This window comes from Nematostella vectensis, chromosome 3, assembly GCF_932526225.1.
Source record: "Nematostella vectensis chromosome 3, jaNemVect1.1, whole genome shotgun sequence".
NCBI lineage: Eukaryota > Metazoa > Cnidaria > Anthozoa > Actiniaria > Edwardsiidae > Nematostella > Nematostella vectensis.
In genome coordinates, this window is record NC_064036.1 from 2679982 (window position 1) to 2707533 (window position 27552).

The 27552-nt window shown below is 40.7% G+C and overlaps 3 protein-coding genes across 6 annotated transcripts in view; 2 read left to right on the forward strand and 1 right to left on the reverse strand.

The window, feature by feature from the left end:
• The window catches only part of LOC116612030 (sucrase-isomaltase, intestinal), a 37327-nt gene extending 34913 nt beyond the window's left edge, over positions 1–2414 (forward strand). Inside the window, exon 24 of the mRNA XM_048725502.1 lies at positions 1999–2414. Coding sequence (XP_048581459.1) covers positions 1999–2151 — 153 coding nt within the window. The 3' untranslated portion in view covers positions 2152–2414. The remainder of the gene's footprint in view (positions 1–1998) is intronic.
• LOC5513846 (transmembrane protein 232) lies at positions 2404–12693 on the reverse strand. Of its 3 annotated transcripts, none has more exons than XM_032383387.2 (16): positions 12304–12693; positions 12173–12209; positions 11966–12037; positions 11303–11411; positions 11024–11087; positions 10858–10951; positions 10668–10724; positions 10237–10279; positions 9227–9300; positions 8488–8646; positions 7254–7792; positions 6140–6540; positions 5075–5359; positions 4397–4587; positions 3602–3810; positions 2404–3126 (listed from the first exon to the last, which is right to left on the reverse strand). In XM_032383387.2, the coding sequence occupies exons 1-16, from the start codon at positions 12432–12434 to the stop codon at positions 2649–2651; spliced, it is 2943 nt and encodes a 980-aa protein (XP_032239278.2). In that variant the 5' UTR covers positions 12435–12693; the 3' UTR covers positions 2404–2648. The 3 variants fall into 3 exon arrangements, with proteins under 3 accessions (XP_032239278.2, XP_032239279.2, XP_032239277.2); XM_032383388.2 differs by having other exon boundaries at positions 4397–4584; positions 12173–12212; XM_032383386.2 differs by having other exon boundaries at positions 12173–12212.
• LOC5513856 (hepatoma-derived growth factor-related protein 2) lies at positions 12686–27250 on the forward strand. 2 transcript variants are annotated; one of them, XM_001634019.3, is made up of 13 exons: positions 12686–12893; positions 13084–13157; positions 19903–20137; positions 20791–20907; positions 22189–22239; positions 22680–22910; positions 23284–23507; positions 23647–23921; positions 24123–24193; positions 24354–24455; positions 24816–24906; positions 25050–25238; positions 25518–27250. In XM_001634019.3, the coding sequence occupies exons 1-13, from the start codon at positions 12828–12830 to the stop codon at positions 26387–26389; spliced, it is 2598 nt and encodes an 865-aa protein (XP_001634069.3). In that variant the 5' UTR covers positions 12686–12827; the 3' UTR covers positions 26390–27250. The 2 variants fall into 2 exon arrangements, with proteins under 2 accessions (XP_001634069.3, XP_032239281.2); XM_032383390.2 differs by having other exon boundaries at positions 26563–27250.
• Positions 27251–27552: the final 302 nt, after the last annotated feature.

Genomic DNA, 27552 nt, shown 5'->3' on the forward strand with positions numbered 1-27552 from the left:
CTCCACCATTACCATAACCACTAACAGCACCACCACTACCTGCACCTCCACCATCACCATAACCACTATCACCATAACCACTATCACCATAACCACTAACACCACCACCACTACCTGCACCTCCACCATTACCATAACCACCAACAGCACCACCACTACCTGCACCTCCACCATCACCACCACCACTAACACCACCACCACTACCTGCACCTCCACTATCACCATAACCACTAACACCACCACCACTACCTGCACCTCCACCATCACCATAACCACTAACAGCACCACCACTACCTGCACCTCCACCATCACCATAACCACTAACAGCATCACCACTACCTGCACCTCCACCATCACCATAACCACTAACACCACCACCACTACCTGCACCTCCACCATCACCATAACCACTAACAGCACCACCACTACCTGCACCTCCACCATCACCATAACCACTAACAGCACCACCACTACCTGCACCTCCACCATCACCATAACCACTAACAGCACCACCACTACCTGCACCTCCACCATCACCATAACCACTAACAGCACCACCACTACCTGCACCTCCACCATCACCACTAACACCACCACCACTGCCTGCACCTCCACCATCACCATAACCACTAACAGCACCACCACTACCTGCACCTCCACCATTACCATAACCACTAACACCACCACCACTACCTGCACCTCCACCATCACCATAACCACTAACAGCACCACCACTACCTGCACCCCCACCATCACCACCACCACCACCACCACTACCTGCACCTCCACTATCACCATAACCACTAACACCACCACCACTACCTGCACCTCCACCATTACCATAACCACTAACAGCACCACCACTACCTGCACCTCCACCTCCACCATCACCATAACCACTATCACCATAACCACTATCACCATAACCACTAACACCACCACCACTACCTGCACCTCCACCATTACCATAACCACTAACAGCACCACCACTACCTGCACCTCCACCATCACCATAACCACTAACACCACCACCACTACCTGCACCTCCACCATCACCATAACCACTAACACCACCACCACTACCTGCACCTCCACCATCACCATAACCACTAACACCACCACCACTACCTGCACCTCCACCATCACCATCACCACTAACACCACCACCACTACCTGCACCTCCACCATCACCATAACCACTAACACCACCACCACTACCTGCACCTCCACCATCACCATCACCACTAACACCACCACCACTACCTGCACCTCCACCATCACCATCACCACTAACACCACCACCACTACCTGCACCTCCACCATCACCACCACCACTACCTGCACCTCCACCATCACCATAACCACTAACACCACCACCACTACCTGAACCTCCACCATCACCATAACCACTAACACCACCACCACTACCTGCACCTCCACCATCACCACCACCACTACCACCACCACCACTACCTGCACCTCCACCATTACCATAACCACTAAAAGCACCACCACTACCTGCACCTCCACCATCACCATAACCACTAACACCACCACCACTACCTGCACCTCCACCATCACCACCTCCACTAACAGCACCACCACTACCTGCACCTCCACCATCACCATAACCACTAACACCACCACCACTACCTGCACCTCCACCATCACCATAACCACGAACAGCACCACCACTACCTGCACCTCCACCATCACCATCACCACTAACATCACCACCACTACCTGCACCTCCACCATCACCATAACCACTAACAGCACCACCACTACCTGCACCTCCACCATCACCATAACCACTAACACCACCACCACTACCTGCACCTCCACCATTACCATAACCACTAAAAGCACCACCACTACCTGCACCTCCACCATCACCATAACCACTAACAGCACCACCACCATGAAAACAAGACCACTATGGCTTTAAGTAAACCGTACTTTGTGTTCGAGTTTTTAGTCTAAATATGCATTTCACAGATGATGAACATTTCGGGCCTCTCATTGGGCATCACCGATAGTCACCTGGTCACGTGGAAAACTCACTCGGTCACAGCTTCCGCTCCGTCGATCGCTTCATTTGCAGTCATCGCAACACTGCTGACCATGATGATTGCTGTGTTTGCTATCTAAATCTAGACGACACGAGTGGCCTATGATAACAAGGAATGCTTTGGGGTCTAAGAACTGACTATTATTGGAACTTGACACCCTAGCAACAGCCGTTCTGGACTCGTCACGCTGGGCGGCACTTGAGCTAGCGTGACAAATCCAGAACGGCTGCGATGGAAACTACTGTCACTTGTGTATGGTTGATATGGCGGAAAGTAGACAAAAATGATATTATGTAGAAGAACATGACCATGATAACATAACAATAAAAGATTAGCATTTTACCAGTTTAATTTCGATACTATTAACACTATATACAAATTTACAATTACCAAAAACTATTGCAATCTCAAGTTAATTTGGGGGTCTTCTTTACTATCGTGTGTCCAATATATTATTTGCACGGTCAATTAATCTTAGATTTTACCCTAAAGGGTACTACCCCGGAAAGCGGCCAAAAGGTACTGGGTGCCATGGATACCAGGGCACTAAGAATGAACATAGACAAGATGAAAAAGTCACGCGGTATCTGGAGGCTCTGCAAATTTCACGTATCTCGCCTGTGTTCTTGTATTCATCTCAATCTTTGGCTCCTCTTTGTTATCACTACTTCCCGTTCTGCTCGACGTGGAATCACAGGCCTGGCTACCCTCACCGCCAGGTGTACCACAGACTCGACTACCAGCCCAGTCGATACCCACATCTGTAATGGGAGTTGCAGGGCTGGATACCAACGAGTGAATTTTTAGACTGGCACCTGACCCCTCGTATGCTGGGGGTGTGGCTGTACTCCTTAAGGGCGTGGCCGTACCGCTGCCCTGGGTAGCTAGGACCCTGCGCCCCTCCTGCCTGCGCCTGTCCGCCTCTGCCTCCTGCTCCTCCTCGTGCAATTGCTTACGCCACTGTTTGTGGATGACAGACATGAGGTCGGTGTTCAGGCGTGTGCTGTAGTCGACCGGAGGCTCAGCGGCAGCAGTTGCTAGAAGGATCTCTTGTCTAGGAAAAGAGAACATGGAAACCAGTTTGACAATTGCTGAGTCATGAAAAATATAGCCACGGCGGAACTGTGAACATCACGATTTAGTCGTATGCGACTTGCCCGCGACAACTTTACAACTCGAGTCAATGCTCTGCTCAACTTTGAAAGTCGTAGAGTGTAAAGTCAATGCTCGACTTTGAAAGTCGTAGAGTGTAAAGTCAATGCTCGACTTTGAAAGCCGTAGAGTGTAGAGTCAATGCTCGACTTTGAAAGCCGTAGAGTGTAAAGTCAATGCTCGACTTTGAAAGTCTTAGTGTGTAATTCATGGCTAAGGCATGTCGTAGGCGGGTCGCATACGACTGAATCGTACTAAATCAGCCTTAAGGTATTTTTTATCGGTGAACGTGAGCTCGTCCCTCATTTCACTGAACGGTAAAGTCTGCCGGAGACTGAGAATCGGATCAATATATGTCGGTGTTGAAGATACTGTACCTTAATGATGGTCGTGTCTGACCCTTGGATACCACCTGCGGTTTGGCAACCCGGTTAGCACGTGACCTTGATCGTGTCGTCACTTCCGGTTCAGGCACTACAGGCGGAAGTGGGGGCAGCATGAGTGCCGTGAGACTTTCTGCGATGTGTGTCGGTAGAGAGCGCATGCTCGCCTCTGACTGCACCTTGGTGTCTAAGTCCACTTCAACCTGGGGTACAGCGAAGATAAGTGGATGAATACAGCGAAGATAAGCCGATGAGTACAGCGAAGATAAGCCGATGAATACAGCGAAGATAAGCCGATGAGTACAGCGAAAATAAGTCGATGAGTACAGAGAAGATAAGATACAGCGAAGATAAGTAGATGAGTACAGCGAATATAGGTTGAAGGCAATGCGTGGAAACCAGCGAACATAAGTTAAAGGCAATGTGTGGAAAACAGCAAGGATATATGAGCGCTATGGTGAAATAAAGCAAAGATTCATAAAGGCAATTCTTAAAATAAAGCAGACATGTGAAGGTCATATTTGGAAACCCAGTGCATGGAATGCTTCGGACTTGAGATGTCTAATTTTGTAATAATTCAATTTGCCGCAATCTTTGCCCTCTTCATTTACTACTGGATGCTAAAGAAAATTTTCTCATACTCGGCTAGCCGTCCTTCTGTATTGGCCATTCGTTGTTCAAGATCTTTATTCGGGTTCAGGATTCCTGTGGCGACAAATTGCCACAGGAAGCCTGAAATCAGGGAAATCCTCACAATAGAGCCGGCTGCAAGAAGGCTAAGCCACTAACCTGCGCTAACTTGAGAGCCTCCAGTACTCTTGGATCCCGCTCAGCGGAGTGATGCTTCATCAAGGAGTTCCAGGCCACAGAGCGAAGGCCATCTTTAACGCTGTTGCCATGGCAATGACGACATACTCGTACCAGTCCGTGAACGGCCGCGAATCTCACGCGCCAGCTCCAGTCCCTCACAGGTTCCCCTGCTGAAAGACCAGGCCTGGTTACTTTAAAGATATCCCGCGTGACCATCAAAATTTGACTGACAACTAAAACATGGCATTAAAAAAAGGTAAAAGAACCTCTAGGTATAATTCCGGAAGTTCTTTTCTGAAGGGATGAACTCGTAAAAACTATTGTAGCAAAGATTATATCAAAAGCCAATCTTTCACGGTAGATCTTTAAAGATTACGTACCAGAATCGAGTAAATAATAATGCTATAGTGACGTAATGAAATATATGCGAATGAAATGTACATTAAAAATGGTTTCATTGTATTGGAAGAGCATAAAATAATACATCACAACGAAATGTTTATCAAAAAGATATTCCAATATTCAAAATAAAACCAAGACAATATTGTCAAGCAAAGGCCCTGAGTACGTTAGTCGTTAATCAAATGATATCCCAAGCTGTTAGCCTTATGGGCGTGGTTCCCCTTGTGGGCGTGGTGGGTGTGTATCTACACCTACACGCATCGCGAGGAAACTCAAACTTCAACAAGTCAATCAACCCCATGCCGCTTCTGACCCCACCATCTGACTTCCGGAACACCTCTGGCTTCCGGTAAGCCTCGCTTCCAAGGAGAGCGACTTTCTGGATGTGCGAGGAGCAGCCGTTGAGTGCTACTGACGTCATAGTCTCAACATAGAGGTACGCTAGTTCCCAGGGCCAGCCAAGTAGGCCCGTGTAGTCCGGGAGTAGAGTTGTTGCTGTTTTTTGGGTTGTGGTTACGTCAGATTCAGCAACTTCCTCAGCTGTGAAATAAGAGTAGAAGTAGCACTTTTCAGTATGCCAGAAAAAAACATAAACATCGATAGGTCTACGGAGAAATATCAGACCTCGGTCCTCTCTGTAACCGTACCATTAGTCAAAAAGTAACCGAACCGCAAATCTTTCGTAGCCACAAATGAGCTGTAAACATCGCTTTCGGATAGCCAGGATTTAGATTTGCCGACAAAACAAGTGTGGGTCTGGTACTGTCACGCACTCACTTCGTTCTGGTACTGTCACGCACTCATCTCGGTCTGAGTCTGGTACTGTCACACACACACACCTTGGTCCGAGTCTTAGTACTGTCACGCACTCAACTTGGTCTGGTTCTAGTACTGTCACGCACTCACCTTGATCACCTTGGTCTGGTACTGTCACGCACTCACCTTGATCACCTTGGTCTGGTACTGTCACGCACTCACCTTGGTCTGGTTCTGGTACTGTCACGCACTCACCTTGATCATCTTGGTCTGGTACAGTCACGCACTCACCTTGATCACCTTGGTCTGGTACTGTCACGCACTCACCTTGATCACCTTGGTCTGGTACTGTCACGCACTTACCTTGATCACCTTGGTCTGGTACTGTCACGCACTCACCTTGATCACCTTGGTCTGGTACTGTCACGCACTCACCTCGTTCTGGTACTGTCACGCACTCATCTCGGTCTGAGTCTGATTCTGTCACACACACACACCTTGGTCCGAGTCTTAGTACTGTCACGCACTCACCTTGGTCTGGTTCTGGTACTGTCACGCACTCACCTTGATCACCTTGGTCTGGTACTGTCACGGAGCTTCCACGGGTCTGCGCACTGTACAGACTTCCTTTAGTCGTCTCTCGCTCCAGTCCCTCGGGAAATGAAGAGCCTGAGCTAGTGCCAGGCGCCGTGTTGACCTGCTCAGCGGTCTGGAACCGAACGCTGCCTGAATGCTTTCCGGACCTTGGCTTAACGGTGCGTTCCTTCTCGTCATCATCCGAGGAACTCTCGTCGCCTAGAGTGTGTGATCCCTGTGGTGCGTTCTTGGAGAGGTTACTTTGCGTACGCCGTTCCTTGCGTAGCCTTTCACTGCTCTTCTTCCTTGTTCCAGTCCTCACGCTCTCCACACTACTGACGTCAGCAAGGCTTGCGTCAGATGAGGCATTGCTTTTCTGATCATTGGACCTGTAGGATATAGGAAGATGCCTTCAGAAATACAAAAAAGGAATGGTAGTGGGTGATAGCAGATGCTGGAAAAGCACGGATGGTATGCTAGCGTGCCGGCCTCTCCCCTCAGTGACCCAGGCCCGAATCCTGGCTCTGCGGATTTTTTTTTCCTTGATTCGAATTTGTGTAACAATTAGTTGAAGTTATTTATACTGTGTTTTTAGTCTTTTCGGATATGGAGGGATAAGCCAGAGGTCCCTTCTCTTCAAGCTGCGCAACGCTAACCTGAATCAAAGGGACGAAAAAGAACCACTGACGCAATAAACCTCTGACAATGACCACCCCCAGCGACTTGCTAACCAATACACACACGGGGGCCCTTGATTCGGAGCCTAGGTGAGTTGAGCCTTCTCCAGGAGAACTGATGCAAGGTCAGGGCCGTAGCAGGGGTTGGGCACTGGGGGCACGTCCTCCCCCCTCAATATTTTGAAAAAATATAAGAACAAGGCCAATAGAGACGTGGCTGTGCCTCCCCCAATATTTTCTTAATGGGAAATAGATGGGAAATACAGGATGACACGAGCCTTTTACGCCGCAGAAAAGCTATTTTGGACCTCTCAGTAGCAGCAGGTGTGTTTTTAGCGCAAAAATTAGTGCATGTCAACACAATTAACACTGCATAAAAACGTAAGAGCATTAGGGGAAGAAGTCAATAACTAAGTCTTTGTTACCTCAGGCTATCGGTGTCGTCGGTGTCCGCCCGAGAATGGCGCCCCTCTTTGTCCAAAAAGCTCAGACTGGCAAAATCTCGTAGACCTCTGACGATACTTGGTGTCTGACCTACTGAGAAGAACTCATCCAATTCCCCGCCCTCGCCTCCAACCTCGTGAGAAGCCTGGTGACCAGTGAACGACGATAGACAATTCTCACACATGTGATGAATATGCAACGCATGCACTTCAGAGATTTCCGCTGGTCTAGCAAGCACGCCCGAGGCTAATGCCTGGAATGTCTGTAAGATTGTAAGGTCGTTAGAAGACGCATGGGCAAGAATGAGAAACGCGCATGACACATCAAGCCACGACTCATTGGCCAGGCCTGTAGCGCAGATTGAAAGTCCTCGGATAGCTTGATTGAGCCCAGTGCCTCTGTGAGTTAAACTACGCCACACGTCCAACACGTGCCAAAGGGTGACCGACATCTCCCGAGGACATTCCAGAACGGAGGAGCCTCGCTGTTGACTTGGCGGATTGCTGTATTCGTTGAATTCCTGAAAAACAACCACACGCTCAGTTTCCATTTAGCGTCAGTTTGGTCCAGTTTCTAATGTCAAATGGCGATGCATTACTTCTCTGTCACCTCTCCAGCATTAGGCGGGAGTCTCAAGATTTTCGACCCCTTCTCCCGCTCTCCCGCGTTGAGCACCAAATCTTTCGGTTTTTAGCGATTTTTATCGCTTCCGAAAAATTATTTTATAGAAAATCATCATTTTGTCTATTCTCTATTAAAATATTTGAAACAAAAATTCCCTTGCGTAGCGCAATTTATCTAACAGCTTTGTGAGATCTATAAGTGGATTTGTTTGCAAGTTTAACCCACCCCTCCCCCAAAAATGAATATACCCCACCCCTCACCCCAAAAAATTCTCAAGCCTTAGGTTTTTCAGAGGTTGACAGGTATGTCACCGCTCCACCACGCCTGCTGACTTTTTGCCAGGCTATTCCACAAACCAGACACTCTTAGGTAATGTTGGTGACCTATAACAAGGTTATCTTTCAAGTTCAGCCCTCTACATCAAAACTCCTGATGAAGAAAACTAAACTCAGCTCTAGGGCTGAGCTCGATCTCTTTGAATTTCCCAAACCACTGGAGGTGGACACTGGGCAGAGTAACTGCATTGTTTATCAAATATTCTGTTATAAGAAATTGGTGTGTTTAAGAAAGTACATATTTTCAGTTCTTTACCTCTTCTAATATCTTTTCCATGTGAAGTGAGTGAGGATTGGTTTTAGCACCAAGAGACTGGGCAGGCGAGGCTGCTCCTGTGCTAGTCCCCCCCTGATTTTTCTCTTGTCTAGTTGGATAGTCAGGGGGGAGCTTTACTCCCTTGCAGATAAGGTATCCCTGTGGGAAATAATCACTAAGCTAAATTCATACCATAACATGATTTTGTTTTGTGCTTTAAAATTATCCTCATATTGTAGATAAGTGCTTAGATGAACAAAGCCTCAGGAAAAAATAGAGTCAAAGTTACAGACATTAGCTCATACATTTACATAATGTAAACAATATTCACAAAATCGAGGAGCATGTGTCCGGCACAAGTAGCGCCTGTTACCCATTTTGTTCTTCTATATTTATATCTTAAAGAGTAAGCGCAATTTGGTTCTTTGCTTATGAGTGTCACCAGTTTATTGTATGTATTCATATATTGTAACAGTTGATCTTCATTCAGCCTGATGAAATATAGGTGCTTAAAAAACCTGGTTGCCTCTTTATTGAGTTTATATACCGTGGACGTTTTGTTAGATATAGATTTTGCATGGATAGATATTCCAAGAAAATCATATTTTATTCATTTCATCTCATTTAATTTGTGTATTCACTGACAACAAAAAGAGTGAGTCTAACACTCAGCACCCCTCCTAACCTGTGTATCTCCTCTAGCTCTCTGGAGAGCCATCTTTGTATGGTCCCTACTTACCACTTCAGTTATGAAACGAAGAGCAAGTAAGGCTCCTGGGAATGACTTGTAAATGTACTGCTGCTCAGATACCCCTGTAGGTAGCAAGCAAATGGAATAAAATGATATCAAGTGTAAATGGGAATAGGGGAGAAAAGATAGGAGATACTTCTGCAGGTAGCAAGCAAATGAAATAAAATGATATCAAATGTGAACGGGAATGAGATAGGAGAAAGGGTAAAGAAGATGCAGAAGCAAATGGGATGAAATGATATCAAGTGTAAATGGGAATAGGGGAGAAAAGATAGGAGATACTTCTGCAGGTAGCAAGCAAATGAAATAAAATGATATCAAGTGTAAATGGGAATGAGGGAGAAAAAGATAGGAGAAAGGCTATAAAAGATGTAGAAGCAAATGGAATGAAATGATATCAAGCGTAAATGGGAATGAGGGAGAAAAAGATAGGAGAAAGGGTATAGAAGATGCAGAAGCAAATGGGATGAAATGATATCAAGTGTAAATGGGAATGAGGGAGAAAAAGATAGAAGAAAGGGTATAGAAGATGTAGAAGCAAATGGAATGAAATGATATCAAGTGTAAATGGGAATGAGGGAGAAAAAGATAGGAGAAAGGGTATAGAAGATGCAGAAGCAAATGGGATGAAATGATATCAAGTGTAAATGGGAATGAGGGAGAAAAAGATAGGAGAAAGGGTATAGAAGATGCAGAAGCAAATGGGATGAAATGATATCAAGTGTAAATGGGAATGAGGGAGAAAAAGATAGAAGAAAGGGTATAGAAGATGTAGAAGCAAATGGAATGAAATGATATCAAGTGTAAATGGGAATGAGGGAGAAAAAGATAGGAGAAAGGGTATAGAAGATGTAGAAGCAAATGGAATTAAATTATATCAAGCGTAAATGGGAATGAGGGAGAAAAAGATAGAAGAAAGGGTATAGAAGATGCAGATGACATAGAAGTTGGCAAGCAAAGAAAAGGGAGGGAGTTAGAGTTGATAATATTTATATTACCTTCAAGGTACTGTTTCAATGACACCCTGTCTTCTTCATGGCCCTGGAAAAGGATGTTTTTAATGTGTGAAAAGATAGCAAACATTTTTACTATAAAACCATTGTTAAAAGCTACAATTAATAACAGTTCTGGTAATGCTTCATGAACAATAATTGCTTCCTCTCTATGGCCAGCTAGATGGCACAAGGGTATAACCAGCCTTTGGAAAAAGGCTGCTCTTGTAAATACTAATAATATTTGTCTTTTTCCTTGCTCTTTTCATTCCTACATTTTACTCAAGAAACTTAAGTACTCTCACCTCAACCTCCCCTTCCCCCCCCACACACACTCCACCCCCCTGCTTGAGGTCACCACCTTATATGGCAAGATAGGAGTTAATTTGGTGTTAATGGTGTTAATTTGTTAAACCCGCCTTCCTGAGCTGTCTCACCTGTAGGTTGTTTGTCTGGTGAGCATGGTACAGCCTGATAAACACAAGGTGGCCCATCTGTAATAAAAATATACTGTATTAATACAAGGTGGCACATCTGTAACATATATAACTATTCATTACTCCTTATTCAAGAACTTGACTACTTTGGTATTTTGCATGCGCTTACTTAAAAGTGTATAGTGTATACCTTTAGCAGTTTCAGCTCTCCTGTCCTTAAAAATGGCTGGTTTAAGCCACTCTTTCTCAGCCAGTGGAGAACACTTTTTGCCAAATAGAACAAACTATAAATCAGAGGATCAGAATTAGGGGCATGGATTAAAGATCAATAAAATGAAAAAAAACCTGAACCATACCTCGGAATGTGGCTTGTTGATAATGGGGCCTGAGTTACCGAGGCTATCAGGACTTCTAGAGACTCTAGTAAAACCAGAACATAAACAATAAATATTTTAAGTTGTGATGGAAAAATAATGTAAACAAAAATAAAATAATAAAATTATATTTATTCACATAGGGTTACACTTTAACATATGATAGGGTGGTCTTAAACACCCTATTCAAAGAATGTCCAATTCTATAAAGACTAATAAATTTAGACTGGGGTATTTTTATTTGTCAATAACAACACAAACCTTCTTGTATTCCCCTATTGTTGATTTGAGCAAGAAGAGTTAGCTCAGCCCAGGCTTTTGGTATGTTAACATGATTGCCTTCACCTCTGCCACTTAGACCAACACGGCGCTAAAGTAAAAATAAAAAAATGCTTTATATACACTGCTTCATGGGGTTGTGCCCTGGAATAGCAGATATTGTGAAAAAGGTGATAAGACTTATTCTAAAGGTTTTAGGTTAGTTTAACTCGCATGGCAGGCTCGTACCCAGGATTTCTAAGAATCTAACCAGCCCAGAAGAACAAAAAGGGATTTTTGTAGTATCTTCATTGCACGGTTATTATTGGATCTAGTTTGACATTTAGATTTATAACATATTACTATAGTGACCTAGAATGCCCTTTTTTATCAAATTTTCTTATGCTTTATAGTTTTGTCTACTAATAACTGAAGTGGACCTTCCGCCGTTGTTGGGGGTGCACCCCCCCCCCCCCCCCCGTGGGTACGGGCCCGCATGGGTGGGGGAGGGAGGAGTGCCACATGAATTTTTTTATAAAATAGACCTGTCAGGTCAGTTTTCAGGGAGCAAGGTGAAGGAATAATCAAAATATTGTAGCATCATGGGTGGAAAGTGGGCCCTGCCCCTATTTCCAGAGATTAAAAGACACAGATGTTTGAATTCACCTTTGCCCTCATGAGCATCTTTGATGCAGTCGGCAAAAGAGTCTGTTGATCATCATAGTTACTGTCATTGAACTGCGAGGAATAATTGGAAGTAAGATGACAGTTAGATTTAATTTATTTTTTCGTGAAAGGCAAAGCAAAATAATAAATAAAAACTATAAAGCAGATATGGCAAATCCACAAAAAAAGCGATCTAACATTACGTACCTTGGCGACAAAGTCATCTGAGACTTCAGATAAAAGTCTTCTAAAACAAAAATAAAAACATCATTTCTCTTAAGCTAACTTAATCTTTGCACATCAATAATTTGCAAATAACGTTACATAACAGAACTTACTTAGTACGAGCATAGGTGTTAGGTACATTTCCCACGGTTGCTTTTTGTTCTAATCTCTGCTCAAGGCTTACTCTTTGGCTGTGAGAAATTATCCCAAATTTGTGCACAACTGGAACTTTATCAATAGGCATCGTTTTACAAACGTAGAGCAAGAGATCTATAAAAAACGTCTTGAATCAGGCGGATCTAACACATAAAACCTACCGATGTGTGTACAAAGAAATGAAAAGTAAAATTTTCGTCGTAGCTCATGGAAAATCAGTAAATAAACAAGTCAATTTGTCAAAACTGAACCCAAGAAACGTCCGCCATTGATGCGTTGCCTAGGAACAACACACAGGGAGCCCACAAAAGTTATAAGCTAGTGCATGACGGGAAAGCGTCCCCAGGCTCACGCGTCTTCCCCGGTCGCCATCTTGGATTCTGCAACATTCAAACTAGACATGTTCTCGTATTGATTAAATTTTCAGAACATTGCAAACAGCTTGCCTCAGAAGATTGGCTTTGGGTTGTGGAAGGGGAAAATGACTTACCAGCCAGGCGATCTCATCTGGGCTAAGATGAGAGGTTACCCTCACTGGCCGGCAAGGGTAAGTATTAGAAAGCCCAATGCCAAAAGGCCAAGTGTTTGAAAATCTTTCTCCCTGCTATCTAATTTATACACAGCTGTATCTATCTCAATTTTAGGTAGATTGTAGTTCTATGGCCACGTCTCAATGTTGCGTCAAACTACTGCAAATTAGTCTGTTTGCTTGTGTTTAGGTTTTGTCTCTCTTGCAGATTGATCTCGCGGCCAAAGATGAAGTTATTCCCGCAAAAAAGTATCCAATATTCTTCTACGGGACACATGAAACGTAAGTTTTTGAGGTCATGGTACCTATTATCGGACACCTAAGATTTAAGCTAAAATATATCGCGTACTAAACACAATTAAGTCTTAGGTTTTACAGCTAGAAAACACTGACTATTAAACATAATAATTCGACGTAGATAACGAAACTTCGATGGTTAAATCATAATGGGAACATCATACTCCATTTTCAATAAAATATGGCAGGCAATAATTGTTAACAAATGTTCTTTGCAAAAGTCATGATAGAATTAAGTTTGAGACTCTTTCTCTGCTTTAGCAAGTGATTCAAAAGAAATGCATCACGTGTGACAAACTGCACTGCCAAATGTGCTTTCGCTTGGTGATTGCTCAAATTTACGTTGAATCGTTCGACGTTTGCTCGGCAGTCCGATAATATGGCACCGATGCTAGATGCAAACAATTCGAGATATCCTGAAGTGTCCATGAAAACAATTAGCATCCTGGGGGATCAACAACAAAGTGGCGGATTTGAATTTCAATCACCGTTTTGCAGTGCGTGGAAGTAAATTATTTCTAGTTTTGCGAAACATTAACCCTTTCAGGCCTAAGTTTCCAGAACTGACAAATGACCCCCTGTCCTGAAATAATTAACCTCACACAACTCAAGTTATAGTCACCTTCAAACATTGATTTATTGTAAGAAAACTACTGATTATTGTAGCTAACAATATAGAAATTGTTCACTCCCCATATAATAAGTATTCTTTTAAGCCTAATAATATAATAAGGGTCAAATAAGCTTGGTTTAAGAGAATTACAAAGCAATGAAAATCATGTTTTTGAGTTTCCCGCCACTAATCCACCTATTGTACAGTCTTTGTCAAGAGAACAATTTACTATACCTAAGCAGAAAGCTATAGAAACTAGAATTCAGTGGCATGGAGTATTAAACTAAGCTCTAATGTTATTGCTGTCCTTTCCTCAAGCAGGGGAATGTCCGTATTTCAGTTTATTTGTTGTCGTCTCTGCGCTGCTGGTGCCATTCACGAAAGCAGTCTCCCACGCACAACTGGACATCACACTTTCGGCACCTGTTTCACGTTTTCTTTGCATGTTTCACTGCCTTATTTCCAGCTTTTAGGCGCTTGTTCTTAGATTGGCAGTTTTTACAGGCTTTCGCCTTGTCTGCCAATTTCTCCGAAAAGTGCTCGACACCCGTAATAACCGGGAGAATGCGCAGACGTCCGGCTTCCTGTCTTCCCTCGTAAGTTCCAATGAGGCTTTTCGCGAGTGCAAGTCTAAACTCGAAGTTAGTAAGTTTCGCTTCAGCACTCTGGCCATGGAGCTGCCATGCGTTGATTATTGAGATGTCCATGTAAAAATAAAATAAATATTTCCACCATTTCACATGTCGTCTCGAGGATACCGTATGGTATGAGCGATGCTGATCGCTGAGGTCAACGACGCCCATGTGCTTGCAGTATAGAGAGACACTTGGCGGCCTGTTGATCTCCACTTGCGTGAATTGTCAGTTGATTTTTCTCCTCCGGGTCACTGTATCATCCCCCTCGGCCTCGCACATAGCTGACAACACAGTCACCGGTTTGTTCGCCGCTGTATCTCGCCATAAAACAACTACTGTGTTTTCTTTCTGTGCGAAGGCCGGGTTGCCTTGATTGGCGAGCTTCACGTTCTTCAAGCACGGGGGGAAATCGCGGCGGTTCTTTCTTAGTGTTCCACAGGCGTAAATTTGATCACTTTGCAGCTCTCGAAAAAGTCCGACACTTGAGAAATAAATGTCCATAAAGACAAAATACCCGCAGTTGTTGATCGGCGACACGAGCTCCGTCACAATGTTGTTTACACTGCCGCCGTCACGTTGGTTGGGATTTTGTGTAGATGGAGGACGTAATCATAAAGCCGGAGCTCGCGTCGCAGAGGCAAAACACTTTGATCCCTCATTTCGTAGGCTTCATTGGCATATATTGTACGAAGGATAATCGTCCTTCATACTTAATCATCGCTTCGCAAAATATGCCTCAACATTGTCTAAGCATTTCGCTTGAATTATGTTGAGGAATGGCTTTGCTTTGTAGAGCTTGAACTCTGTGCTGCCCCTCGCCGGCGCCGTTGTGTTATCGCACAGATGCAAATAACGCAAAATGGCAAAGAAGCGGTCTCTCACGATGGGTCTTGCAATGTTAGGCTGGTATAGAAATGGCTCACTTTCGCTCCAATAATCCTTCTTTGAAGGAAGCTTCACAATGCCCATCATGATGGTGATGCCGAGAAACGTCTTCAGTTCTTCCACTGTTAGAGGTTTGATGTTTCCCTCTTTGTCCAAGCAATTCACATCCTTAGCTTTCTTCCTTCCTTCGTCGTCAAACTTGTCAGGGTTGCATTGAACCGCGTACTTATTAGTCTCGGTCACAATGAGTTCTATCACCTCTGAGTTGAAAAACAACTCAAAGAAAATAGGGGAGACAAGTTTCCAGGTAGGTTTTTCGGGCCGCATCTAGGAGTGAAGTCAGGAATAGAGATCGGCAAAGAATTTCTCGACCAAATCTCGTCTTCAATGTCTTCGCTCTCGTGGCCTTTGTCTTCGGAAGAGCTATCCGAGCTTGAACCGCCAATTTCTTGGCTTTCAAAGCCCTCAAACTCTTCATCATCGGACTCTCCGAAGATATCTTCAAGCCATGAATCCATTTGGTCAAAATGGAGTTCAAAACAGTGTAAAAAATTGGTGATTTATCGCAGTAGATGTGTTCGAATGATCGCAAGTTGTATAAGAAAGTTGTGTGAAATTTCACGCTCTATCTACTGAAGCACATGGCATTCCCATATAAGGAAGTGGTAAAGAGTTATTGGTCAGTTTTTGAAGGTCACTTGGGAAAACGTCAAATGACGTTCACCGTAAAATGACGCTATGTAACGCAACACGTCATTTGACGTTCACTGGCCTGAAAGGGTTAAACACTCATGAAAAGCTTCAGAATACTTAATATTGTTAATTCTTCAACTTGATTGGTCATTTTTCGGCATGTTTTCCTATTGTTTGGGATATTTATGATTATTTATATATATATATATATATATATATATATATATATATATATATATATATATATATATGGAGAAAACCCGAATTACCCCTGAGGTAAAAATTGCCCCCATCTTAAACAATCAGATTACGATCTTGAGCCGGTCAAAAATTGCCCATTGTAGCATTTTTGACTACGGTTATCCAATCATACCAAGATGCAGGGCAAAAATTGCTTCCAAGGCAAAAGGTTGCCCCATTCTAAGACAAGGTATTTCTCAACTTTGAAACGGTTGGATTTGTGATCTACAAATATAAGATCAACTTTGAAATTAAATCGGCATTCCTCAATTTCGTATTGCAAACACATACCGTGACCAGCATAATTGGGAGAATTATTCGCATTCTAACTGATTCAGAAAAACGTGAGAAATGAAATTTTAGAAATATTGGAGCATTAATTTTCTTCGTTACGAGCGTTTAACGTCTACACAACCTGTGATCAGCTACAAAAAATAAATTGAACTTCATTAATTTGTTTGTTCAAGTGAGCTGACTCGGTAAAATAGTGTGGCTGTAAAAGTTTATTTAAACTAATATGCAGTACTGCAAATAAATCATGCTAGATGTGCATTTTTCCCTATGCAAGAGAATCCACCGGAAGTCTTAAACAAACAGCCGTTTTAAACAAACAGCCGTAAAACATTGTTTCCGTCAAAAGGTGGATCAGATTTACCTTTATCACGTTTAAGTAGCGCTATAAATCTGATGATGCAATATTCCAACTTATGTGGTGAAAATATCTACTTGACAAAGTTGAAAAAAGCTTCAATTCTCGGGCTCAATTCTAAACTAGTTTCAATAAAATCTACTCGCTGTAGTCCAAAAAGGCTGAAGGCGGGGCCTAGATCTCCTCTAGCATAGCGTGGCTTTCACAGCACGTTCAAGGCCTTTATTCTAATTAATAACACGAAATTGCCTTGTTGTGTGACACGCTCTCCTTGTTTACTATTAAGACAACCTGGTCAAGCTACGTTGGGTTATCTGGAAATGAAACATGCCTGACAAAAAAATTTTATCAACAGTAAGTTATTTTTATTTAGGGAACAGGTATATTTACGGAAATATATTTTTCTGGCGAGTCTTCAGCGATTTAACCGATTGCTACGATTGCGAACTCAGAGAGCAAAAATCTATGAACCCAGCAAAATTTGCCCTCCACAAAACAAATGCCAGCCAATTTATATTTAATTTTTTTTCGATATTGTTGAGCACATTGTTAAGTTTTCTATTTTCCCTTTAACCTATAAGGCAAAATCACAAGGATGCAAGAATCTATATGCGTGATCAAAAGACAATGAAACGTTTCTCCACTGGCTACGTATTTGTTTCAGTCGCAATATCGAAATCACAAGGACTATGCCATTCATGTCAAACTCACTTGAACCAACAGTTCTGTTGGTTTTTTAACCCACTTTTCTTTAACCCTGCCATGAAAAACTTTTGCAAGTTTTTGAATGAGCATGATTTGGAATTTGATTCAGTCACGACTTTGAATACTGTACACAACAATGCAAGAGCACAAACTGACATGCTGCAACTCACTTGTGCGTGTAGGACTTTATTTTCGCTGGAAAATAAAACACAAACAGTTGTTTTTAGACAAGAAGATCCTGGTAAGAAAAAAATAATCAACTCCAAACCCAAAGTTTACGATAGAATGATTTATATAATTCGCTGGTGTGCGCCACAAAATACTAGCTAGATAATAGCACATTCAAGTTTATAGTTAATCTGAACCTAATCGCAAACTGCAAGTTTAAAGCTGAATGCTTGAAAATTCAGGCAAAATCAAAATTAATCGATATGTCACACACAACAAATGTGTAGTTAGATCACGTTTATTGCATACGTCACATGCGGCAGAATATAGCTTCATCAAATTCTGATCTAACTTCAGAACACCCTGCCATATAATTTTGTTCAATTATGTAATACCTCGTTCTTTAGGAATCAAGGTGAGCAATTCTTATTCTGAAATTGTTCCCAATGCTGATTTTTAAAAGCCCAAAGTTATCTTAACCAGGGAAGTGTACACTTCCCTGTCTTATCTAAGGGAAATGTGTTAGATCACGCATTGCACCCTTCAGAAGTCGAGAATCACTAGAATTGGTGAACATGCCTTAGAATGGGGCAACCTTTAGTCTTGAAAGCAATTTTTGTCCTGCATCTTGGTAATGATTGGATAACCGTAGTCAAAAATTGCTACAACCGGCTCAAGTAGTCATTCCCAGATCGTAATCTGATTGGTTAAGATGGGGGCAATTTTTTACCTCAGGGGTAATTTGGGTTTACTCCATATTGTTTTGAGCCACTCCATATTGTCTTGAGCTGTTGGTATATATAAATAGAAAATAGTTGTCTTGTATGTATACCAGCAGTAATGCTTACCAAGAGGGTTACCTCCACCTGAAAAACATTGACAATGTCTATAGTATAGGGGTTAGACTATACTATTAATTACGGCGTGTCTGTCAACCATCATTGAAAAACATTGACAATATCTATAGTATAGGGGTTAGACTATACTATTAATTACGGCGTGTCCGTCAACCATCATTGAAAAACATTGACAATATCTATAGTATAGGGGTTAGACTATACTATTAATTACGGAGTGTCTGTCAACCATCATTAAAAAAACAAACATAAGCCCTAAGACTTGGCATCTTTTGCTAAAGAATTGTAGCACTTTTTATATTATGTGTATTTCATGCTAGAAAAGTTAATCGCCCAAACACAGCGAAAGACAAGCGAAAAAGAAACACGCATTGGCAATTCAACATTGCTTTTATCACCTGAGCAAAGATAATGTAAAAAGTTGGATAAATGCATTGAATCTGTACACAAATCCACAAATTTTGACTTTAGATAATATAGCTCACAAGTACACTATAACTTCTAACCTAAAATTTCCAAACTGGTTCATAATGCAAGTTTTCCAAGCTGCCCTGTGATTGGTTCATATTCTATTCAAACGAGTCAGGCTTGAAGGCATTTTGCACTGTAAATACTGTATGCAGTGAATGTCACAGCAAAACATCTTGAGAAAAGAATTATTTTCTAGAAACATGTTGTTTGAGCCCCAAACCTTCCATAAAGATGATTTTACTGCAGCCAAATTTCTCATTCCTTATTCCATCTGCTATAAATTAAGTTGGCAAGCAAACAATCTGAAAGAAAAAAGCATTGATTGGCTTGCAAAATGCCTGTTTCCTTGCACTGCTGCTTAAATCTGCAGCAATCCACATACATGAGTTTTGATCCATTTCAATACAAAGATATGAGAGGGATCATAGGAAAGCAAAACAAGTTGCTCACCAAACCACAACCACACAAAACAAACAAAACTGACAAACTTGGACACCTACAGTCTATTCCATGGTATCATTTTGAAGGTTTTTAAAGCAATGTGCACCCTGACAAAACATTACCATTAATACCTGGGAAAATGAAATGAAAATGAAACGTTTTCGAAAATGATATAGAAATATGTAAAATATGACAAAAGCAATGTGCTTGTGACATTTATATTCTAGCTTCAATGGTTTTCCATCAGAATTGTTAGGTGGAGAACTTACAGCTTATAACATTCAGTATTTTAATACCTTCTCATTTTTATACCTACTCAAATAACTCAAAATTGTAAAGTATTTCTCCTAATCATATTTGCTTGTTGTTTAAGGGCGGTGATGCTTCCCAAGGATCTTTTTCCTTATGAGAAACACAAGCACAAATTTGCTAAACCTTGCAAAAGGAAAGGATTTATGGAAGCCCTGGAAGAGATAGTTAAAAATCCAAAGATTAAGTATGGTATGCGAGGTATTCAGGTAGAGGAGGTTGATGAGGAAGACGAAGAAGAATCTGAGAATTCAGAAAGCGAGGAAGAGGAGGAGAAAGATGAGGAGAAAGAAGAGAAGGTTAGTGACCCTATCTAGTATCTCAACACTGTGTGTGGATTTGGTGAGTTTTTTCATGGATTTTTAGTGTAATTTTATGCAAACACAGTTTGGCTATGCACCTCTGCTGGTTCGACACAACAAAATCAACAAAGTAATTTTGATAATAAAGAAATATAAAATGTACATTTTTCCCATTAACCCAGTAACATTACAATTTATGAATAAATGAAAGTGCTCATAAACATCACGTTTGCATAGTTCAATTATTTTACACGAATACACCTACAGACCAAGATCCTAAGTAGATATGTATATAAAAAATTAAGATAAAGATATCTAAACTCCACACACACACACATTGCCAGAGAGATAAGCACATTGAGAAAGACTACTAGCAAAGATGTGATTTAAGAGCAATGAGAAGATTATATGGTGATGCTGCAACCAGCAATCTTTATCAAGACGGCTCTTCTAATGTTCTTATAGTGCTACCCATTAATGCTAACTGCTAATTGCTATTTTTGTTTATCCCATGAATCAGCTTTTATTGCTGCAAAAACAATTTCACTTGGCATTGTAACAGCAGTATGCATTGGACAGTTGCATTTGATATTCACTGTAAATTTGGTATACTATAAGTCTTTTAAACTTTATTCTATATTGCTATTTAGCCAGCCACTGGGCAAAGAAAAAGAAAAACAAGTACCCAAAAACAAGCCCTAACTAGGAAGAAGTCGAAACAGTCTGACTCTGAAGACGAAGATGAGAAGAAATCAGAGTCAGACGAGGTGCGTATATCTCAGTATTTATAGTCAGCAACGGAACAAATAAAATGTACTACCTCTGCTCCTTTTAGCGCCCGCTTCCAATGAGCTCCCCACTTCAAGTTAAGGACCCACCCTGGTGTGCAAAATAATGATAAAGAACCCCCCTTTACAAATAAGCACCCCCAAGCTCCTGAATAAAAAATACAGGGCTTTTAGTACCTATACAAGTTTTCTTTTTATCAAAGGACACATACTGAACAACTTTTGGGTTGTTCTTAATCAATTTCTTACTTTTAAACGATGATTTGGCTTGACATCACCCACTTTAAATAAGCATCTATCTTTGAATTAAACCATGTTATATTTATCTATTGTTATTTAGCTATGTAGTTTATAATATGTAAAATATTATTTAAGTTTTTGATGGATAGTTTTTTTTTAAAGTACTGTTGAGCAATTCCACATGAGAAACCAAAAAAATGGAAATTTCAAAACTCACATTTCTGAATAGATATTCTCATTTGTACTCTCTTATGTCTAGTGTTTATGGAATCACATTTTTTCCCTGATACACATTCAGGGGGGGGGGAAGCACCAAACAACTGGACCCCCAAGTCTGTTACATCATTTTACTCTCATTAAGGGACTTTCAACATTCTTTTGCCATATCTTTGTTTTTCATATTGCTACTACAGAGAATATGAAGTACCTAAGTGACTAATTTTTGTTATACTTTTTTAAAAGAGTTACATGTATGGATGTAAATCATGAATAGAATCATGGTTTATGATTGTAATGTTGAGTGTTATAGAAAGAATTCCACATAGTGGTTGTGAGGCCTTGTTCCCAAGTCAATAAACCTTTGGCGGTCTAGTTGTTTGGTGCCCCCCCCCCCCCCCCCCCCCCCCTGAGTGAATTTTCTATTTTTTGGGTTTCTCATGCGGAATTGCTCAGAAAGATAACATCCACATGATTTTAGATTCACAGAGTTTTCAATTTCAAAAAAAAGTTTTTTTTGACAAAAGCATTTTTTCTGATGTAACTTCTGTAACGCTAACAAAACTACAATTTAAAAATCAGAAAAAATAGCTTTACTATTTTTTTTTAACCTGGGCATCTAAGGTTGATATACAGTAGCCTTTACTAAAAAACTCAAGTATAATTTAAACACTTACTGTAATGCAATGAAGATATGTCAAGATAAAAATTGAAAAATGTGTCCCTGTAACAAAGAACTGCTCTGTTAACTGCTGAGTTTTGCTCCAAAGCCACTCATAAGTTACTGTGTCTTTCCTGTTACAGCCTGTGGAGACCGAGTCAGAGGAAGAATCATCGGCAGAAGAAGAGGAGGATGTATGTATTGTTTATAAACACTAACAAAACAAGGAGTTCTCTTTTGAATAAGGTTTGATTTTAGCACTTATCTTCTTACACAAACTAACCTGTTTTGGGTATATAGACTTGTGATTTTGTTCAAACAGTTCTTAATCAGTCTTTTCTCAGAAATACTTTAATGTTTCTTCTTTATTTCTTTGTTTGAGCTCTTGTTGTTAGTAAAAAAAATCAAAATCAAACATTGCTTAGTAACTGTCTGCCAATTGCCTCAATTTAATGGCTATCTATGTAAGAAGAATGGAGCAATACTTCCTTTGCTAAAAATAGCCAGGGCCATTCCACTCATTCCATTTGGAAACTGGCCCTTCAGTAGCTGGTGGATAGAGTATCTATACTTGACATTAATTATTTTATCTTAGTTCTAGTGTCTTTTAAAAACCTAATGATTTGATCAACAGGAGTATAAACCAGAACCAAAGACAAAAAGAACTAAAGCATCAGACAAGAAAACAAACTCCTTCAAAAAGACAGCTGGTCGACCTGGAAGACGGAAGTCTGCTAAAGTCATCAGCAGTGACAGTGATGGTGATGATGACCATGATGGCAATGGGGAGCAAAGCAAGTCAGGCAGTGAAAGTGATGATGATGAAGAAGAAGAAGAAGAAAACGAAGAAAAAAAGCTTACTCAGGTTTGTTATCCTAACAACAGTTAATACTATTTCTTGAGCTGAGACCAGATGATAACCAACGATACATTTTTTTAAACTTGCACACCTATTTTCATTATTGGAGATAATTTGCATGAACAATGTGCTTTTTCTCATCTGCTTTTAATTGATAAAACACTGTTTATGTGCTTTCTTACTTGGAGAGTTTTTATGACCATGACACAATTTAACTACTTCTTGCTGCTTCTGAAGAAAGATATAAACTTTTAAAACTCTAAAGCTCTGCCATCATACGTGATCTTGCTTTTGTCATATACCACTGAAGAAATTAATTTCTTTTCTTAAAAGTTGGGAAATTAAGTTTTTGTTTTATTTTTGTCTCACATTACTATAGAAAAAGAAAGGCAAAACACCAGAGCAAAAGAAAACCCCAGGTACTAAAAAAGCAGCATCAAAGCAAAGGCAGCCAACAGATGAGAAGCGGAAAGATGGACAAGAAAAAGTAGAAGAAGAAAAAGGTGAGGTTGAAGATGCACAGACAACTGAGGAAGAAGAAAAACAGAAAGAAGAAGCAGAACGAAAAAAACAAGAAAAACTGGAAAAATTAGCTAAAAAGAAGTAAGTTTTGTTATTAACTAACTTTAAATTCACACAGTTGTGACATTTATAAAAAAATAAATTATTATTATTATAAATAAAACAAGGTATACCTTGATTTTTTTATTGTTCCTTATATTTTTTCCTTTTCTTTTCTAAGAGAGGAACTGAAAGAGAGAAAAAGACAAGAGAAACTTGAACAAAAAGCCAAGAAGAAGGAGAAAGAACGACAAGAAAGGGAAAAAGAGAAAGAGAGGGAAAAGGAACGAATTCAACAAGAAAAGGAGAAACAGAAAGAAAGGCGAGAAAAGGAAAAGCAGAAGCACCAAGAAAAGAAGGAAAAGGAGAGACAGAGGGAGAAGGAAAAACTTGAGAAAGAAAAGCAAAAAGAGCTTGAGAGGAAAGAATTGCAAAGGCAAAAGGATAGGATGAAAAGTAAGATCCATAGTCATAGTCACTTATGTGTCATTTGAACCATATCAATTTCAATTTTGAAATTCAATGCCATCAAGTTGAACTCTTAGTATAAAGTATCCTCTCTAACTATTCATTTAATGACATGCCATTATTTTGATGGCTATTATTTTATTGTAGTCTCAATATTTGACATGTCCTGTATGTTGCTTGTCCTTGCAGATCCTACGATGAATGACATCCTTGAAAAATGTGACATTGACCTTAAGGTCTCCCTGAGAGTAGAGGCACCGGTAAGTGCTAATAAAGGGTAGTATCTTGGAAAGTCATTGGAAATTATAATAAAAGATATGATAAGGTTTTTCCCCAGAAAGTCATGGCTTAGAAAAAAAAATGTCTGTGTTGTTGTACAGATTTGTCTAAGAATAAGATTGTATCCTTTTTTGTTCACAGGACATCCAACAGTGCTTGTCAATTTTACACAAAATAAACGAGATGCACATCAGTCCTGATGTGATCAAGAAGTCACCAGCTATCGTACAGACCATCAAAAAGGTAATAGCTGTCACACCCCTCTATCCTCAAATACATTAGGACTTGCCTGATCAGAACTTGAATATTAATGCCCTGCTCATTCTAATTATTGACACGAATGGTGTTAAAAATGAGTCCAATTAATTTCAAAGAGGTTTGATTTTTGATTCAGCAGCCATCCAGCATTTCTTTTCTGAAAATATTGAACATTATGCAAGTTCTACATTGTGCAAGTTCTTCAAGCTTGCTCTCTTGGTAACATGCAGTGCAGTATATTTATGGCCATAATCTATAGTATAAAATACTTCTACCCTTTGCATCAACTTGAACTGTATAGAAAACGGATACCATGTCTTATGATACCCCCTTTGTTATCAACAGATTCGTAATTACAAGCAGAACACCAAAGTGCAAAAATGTGCAAGTGAACTTTATGTGAAACTAAAGGCTCTCTTCATTCCTCGTGGCTGTGGTGAGGATGTCATCCACTTAGATTTGTACAATACCATGCATGATTACTAATACTGTAGGATTGAATTAGATCTTATCCAGTATTTCATTGTCATCCGCCCTTATTATAGCAACCATAATCAAGTTTTGCATTCTATTTGACAGATTCAGAAGACACCTCCTTATCAGCCAAAAAGTCAACTCATCCTTCTGTCACAACATCTGCTCCATCCCCTTCCTCGGCTGAACAGAAGTCTGAGGGGGTCTCACCAAGTGATAGCACCCCCCCTGCATCAGGCAACAAAGCAGCCGATAACAAAGAGAACCACACAGAGAATGGCACTTCTGCTTTAGGTATGCCCTGTGTTAAGACCCAGGGACTGAGTACCCAGCAGAGAGCTGTTTAAACATGATACTTAAAAACTGGCACATAATGCAAAATGTACCCCCAAACGTTTGAAACTCTTGTGTAAAAAAGTATAGTTTCTTTTATTATTTATATTATTTAATTAAAGAAACGTGGCACCTCTAAAAAACCTCCAGGACTATTTTTATTTGTTCTTTGCGAACTGGCAGTCATGGAATTTGTGATGTTGGCTCTGCACAGAGCCTGATAACAATTTTTGATTCTAGATGATCAAATAGATGCATCACAGACAAACACTATACCACCTCTACACAGACCACACAACAGACCAAGTAATGATGCTCCAAAGCTGCCTCCCTTACCAAAGCTTGAAAGGTCTGAAGAGAGAGCCAAGGCTGTGAACAATGACAGAACCCACTGGGATAGCACAGGATCTAGACAGCCTCGCAGTGAACCAAGGGATGAAGCCCCTCGACTGCCTCCATTGCAAATACCAAGAGAACATGAAGACAGTTCAAAAGCAGGATTTGATAGCAAGACTAGAAAGGAAAGAGGTCCTAGGAAAAGCCGATTTGAACCATTAGATGATTACGGTGATAGCAGGGACCCAAACCAAGGAAGTAGAGAAAGGTCCGAGCTTAGGGAAGGACAGAGTAGCTATAGGCCATCACACAGGCTAGAAGAGAGAGAAGAAAACCCTGCTTTGTACAGCAATAGGTATGACAAGACAAATCACTACGAAGATAGGAAAACCAACAATGAGACATTGCCACCCCTGAAACAAGGTGGTTATGTCAAATATGATCCAAGTGATTTCCGGGAGCGATATGCGAAAAGGGAAATATTTGACTATCAGTCTCAAGCTTCTTCAGTACAGGAGCCTCCTCAAGATGTTGCTTTCTCTGCACCTGAGGATGCATATTCACCTACAGAGGATGCATTCCCCAGTCAGTATGAAGGTGACTTCTTGTCACAGGATGGTGGAGTGAGCTATGGAGGCCATCACAAAGAGACAATGGAAGGTTACCCTGGATACGTTGACAGGGAACCAATTGAAATGAAAAGCTCAGTTCCTATGGATACTGCTGTAACAGATGACCTCACTCCATGTGATATGGAAATTTCTAGTCCAATTTAAAACTGTGGAGATTTGTATATAACCATTTGTATAAGTATGTAAGACATATAGAAAGGCTGAGGGACTTGTGTGTTGCTACAATTCTCATCAAACTGTTTTTAAGTATAGTGGACCCTTATTTGTAAACAAAAAGATGATTATACTTTATATTTACACTTGAAGTTCTTTTTCAGGGTAGAAAGCAAGAAAAGTAATGGGTGTATCTGAAAGAATGATGCTCCAAGAGTCATAAGTATGATGAGAACTTTATTAACACCCTAACCTAGAAGGATCATGCCAAATACTATCCTTTTTCCACTGATCACTGTGCATCCCCTCAACAATCCAGGGTATTTAGCCAGATGTCTTTCCTCAATTCCCACATGCACAATAGCTTAGACTTGACTTTTCATGCCTGAAAGCATAATAATTTCGAAATATAACCTTACATACGGTAGTACACTTTAAGGCCTTTTTAAAATGTTAAATGAATTCATTTCTTTGCTTTTGTGACCTCTCCAAGAAGGTTGATTTTTTTTTTGAGAACATGCTTCATGTAACATCAGTCATCGTGACATACATCTTACTTGAATGTACATACACAAGTTTTTATGTAATTTATCTTAATAATTTAGGTAAGATAGGCTGATTCTTTCAAAGGAAACTCTTTTTAAAGTAAAAAATGGAAAGCACTTTTTTGAGCTTTGACGAAGTATCTAATACCTGTAATAAAGTGCAAAGATATGTTGGTAAAACAGCTGTTTTTTTATCAATAGATAAAGCATCTGATGCATTTTGAATATTAGTGACGCTTCTCTAGTGCAAATATTCCACTTCAATTGATGGAGATTATAGAAATAAAATTCTTGGACTCTTTTAAAAGCATGTTGAGATTGCTCTCCAATACTGGTAGAACCTGGGGGGGGGGGGCTGGCCCTTTCAATATTTTGAATGGTGGGCCTTGCCCCCCCCTCCTCCCCCCCACCACCTCCATTAGTTACTCCAATTACATTTTGCCTAACCAAACAAACAAGTTATATTTGACCCGGCTTCCATACCATATTTTCTTGTGAGATTTTTAGGGTAGTGTCTTCCAAGAACAAGCAGCCACTGTTGGGGCAAGTCTCCAATAAATTTAACCTTAAAAAGCCCCAATCAAGGCATAAAATAGATATTAACATGGT

Bases quoted from the DNA above. Each gene is read 5' to 3' on its own strand.
- LOC5513856 (XM_001634019.3), top strand. From the start codon at position 12,828: ATGACTTACCAGCCAGGCGATCTCATCTGGGCTAAGATGAGAGGTTAC. The intron at 12,894-13,083 runs GTAAGTATTAGA...TCTCTCTTGCAG, and splicing joins ACCCTCACTGGCCGGCAAGG to ATTGATCTCGCGGCCAAAGA. The intron at 24,456-24,815 runs GTAATAGCTGTC...TGTTATCAACAG, and splicing joins TCGTACAGACCATCAAAAAG to ATTCGTAATTACAAGCAGAA.
- LOC5513846 (XM_032383386.2), bottom strand. From the start codon at position 12,434: ATGCCTATTGATAAAGTTCCAGTTGTGCACAAATTTGGGATAATTTCT. The intron at 11,088-11,302 runs GTTTGTGTTGTT...TGGTTTTACTAG, and splicing joins CAATAGGGGAATACAAGAAG to AGTCTCTAGAAGTCCTGATA. The intron at 3,127-3,601 runs GTACAGTATCTT...CTCTTTTCCTAG, and splicing joins CAGACACGACCATCATTAAG to ACAAGAGATCCTTCTAGCAA.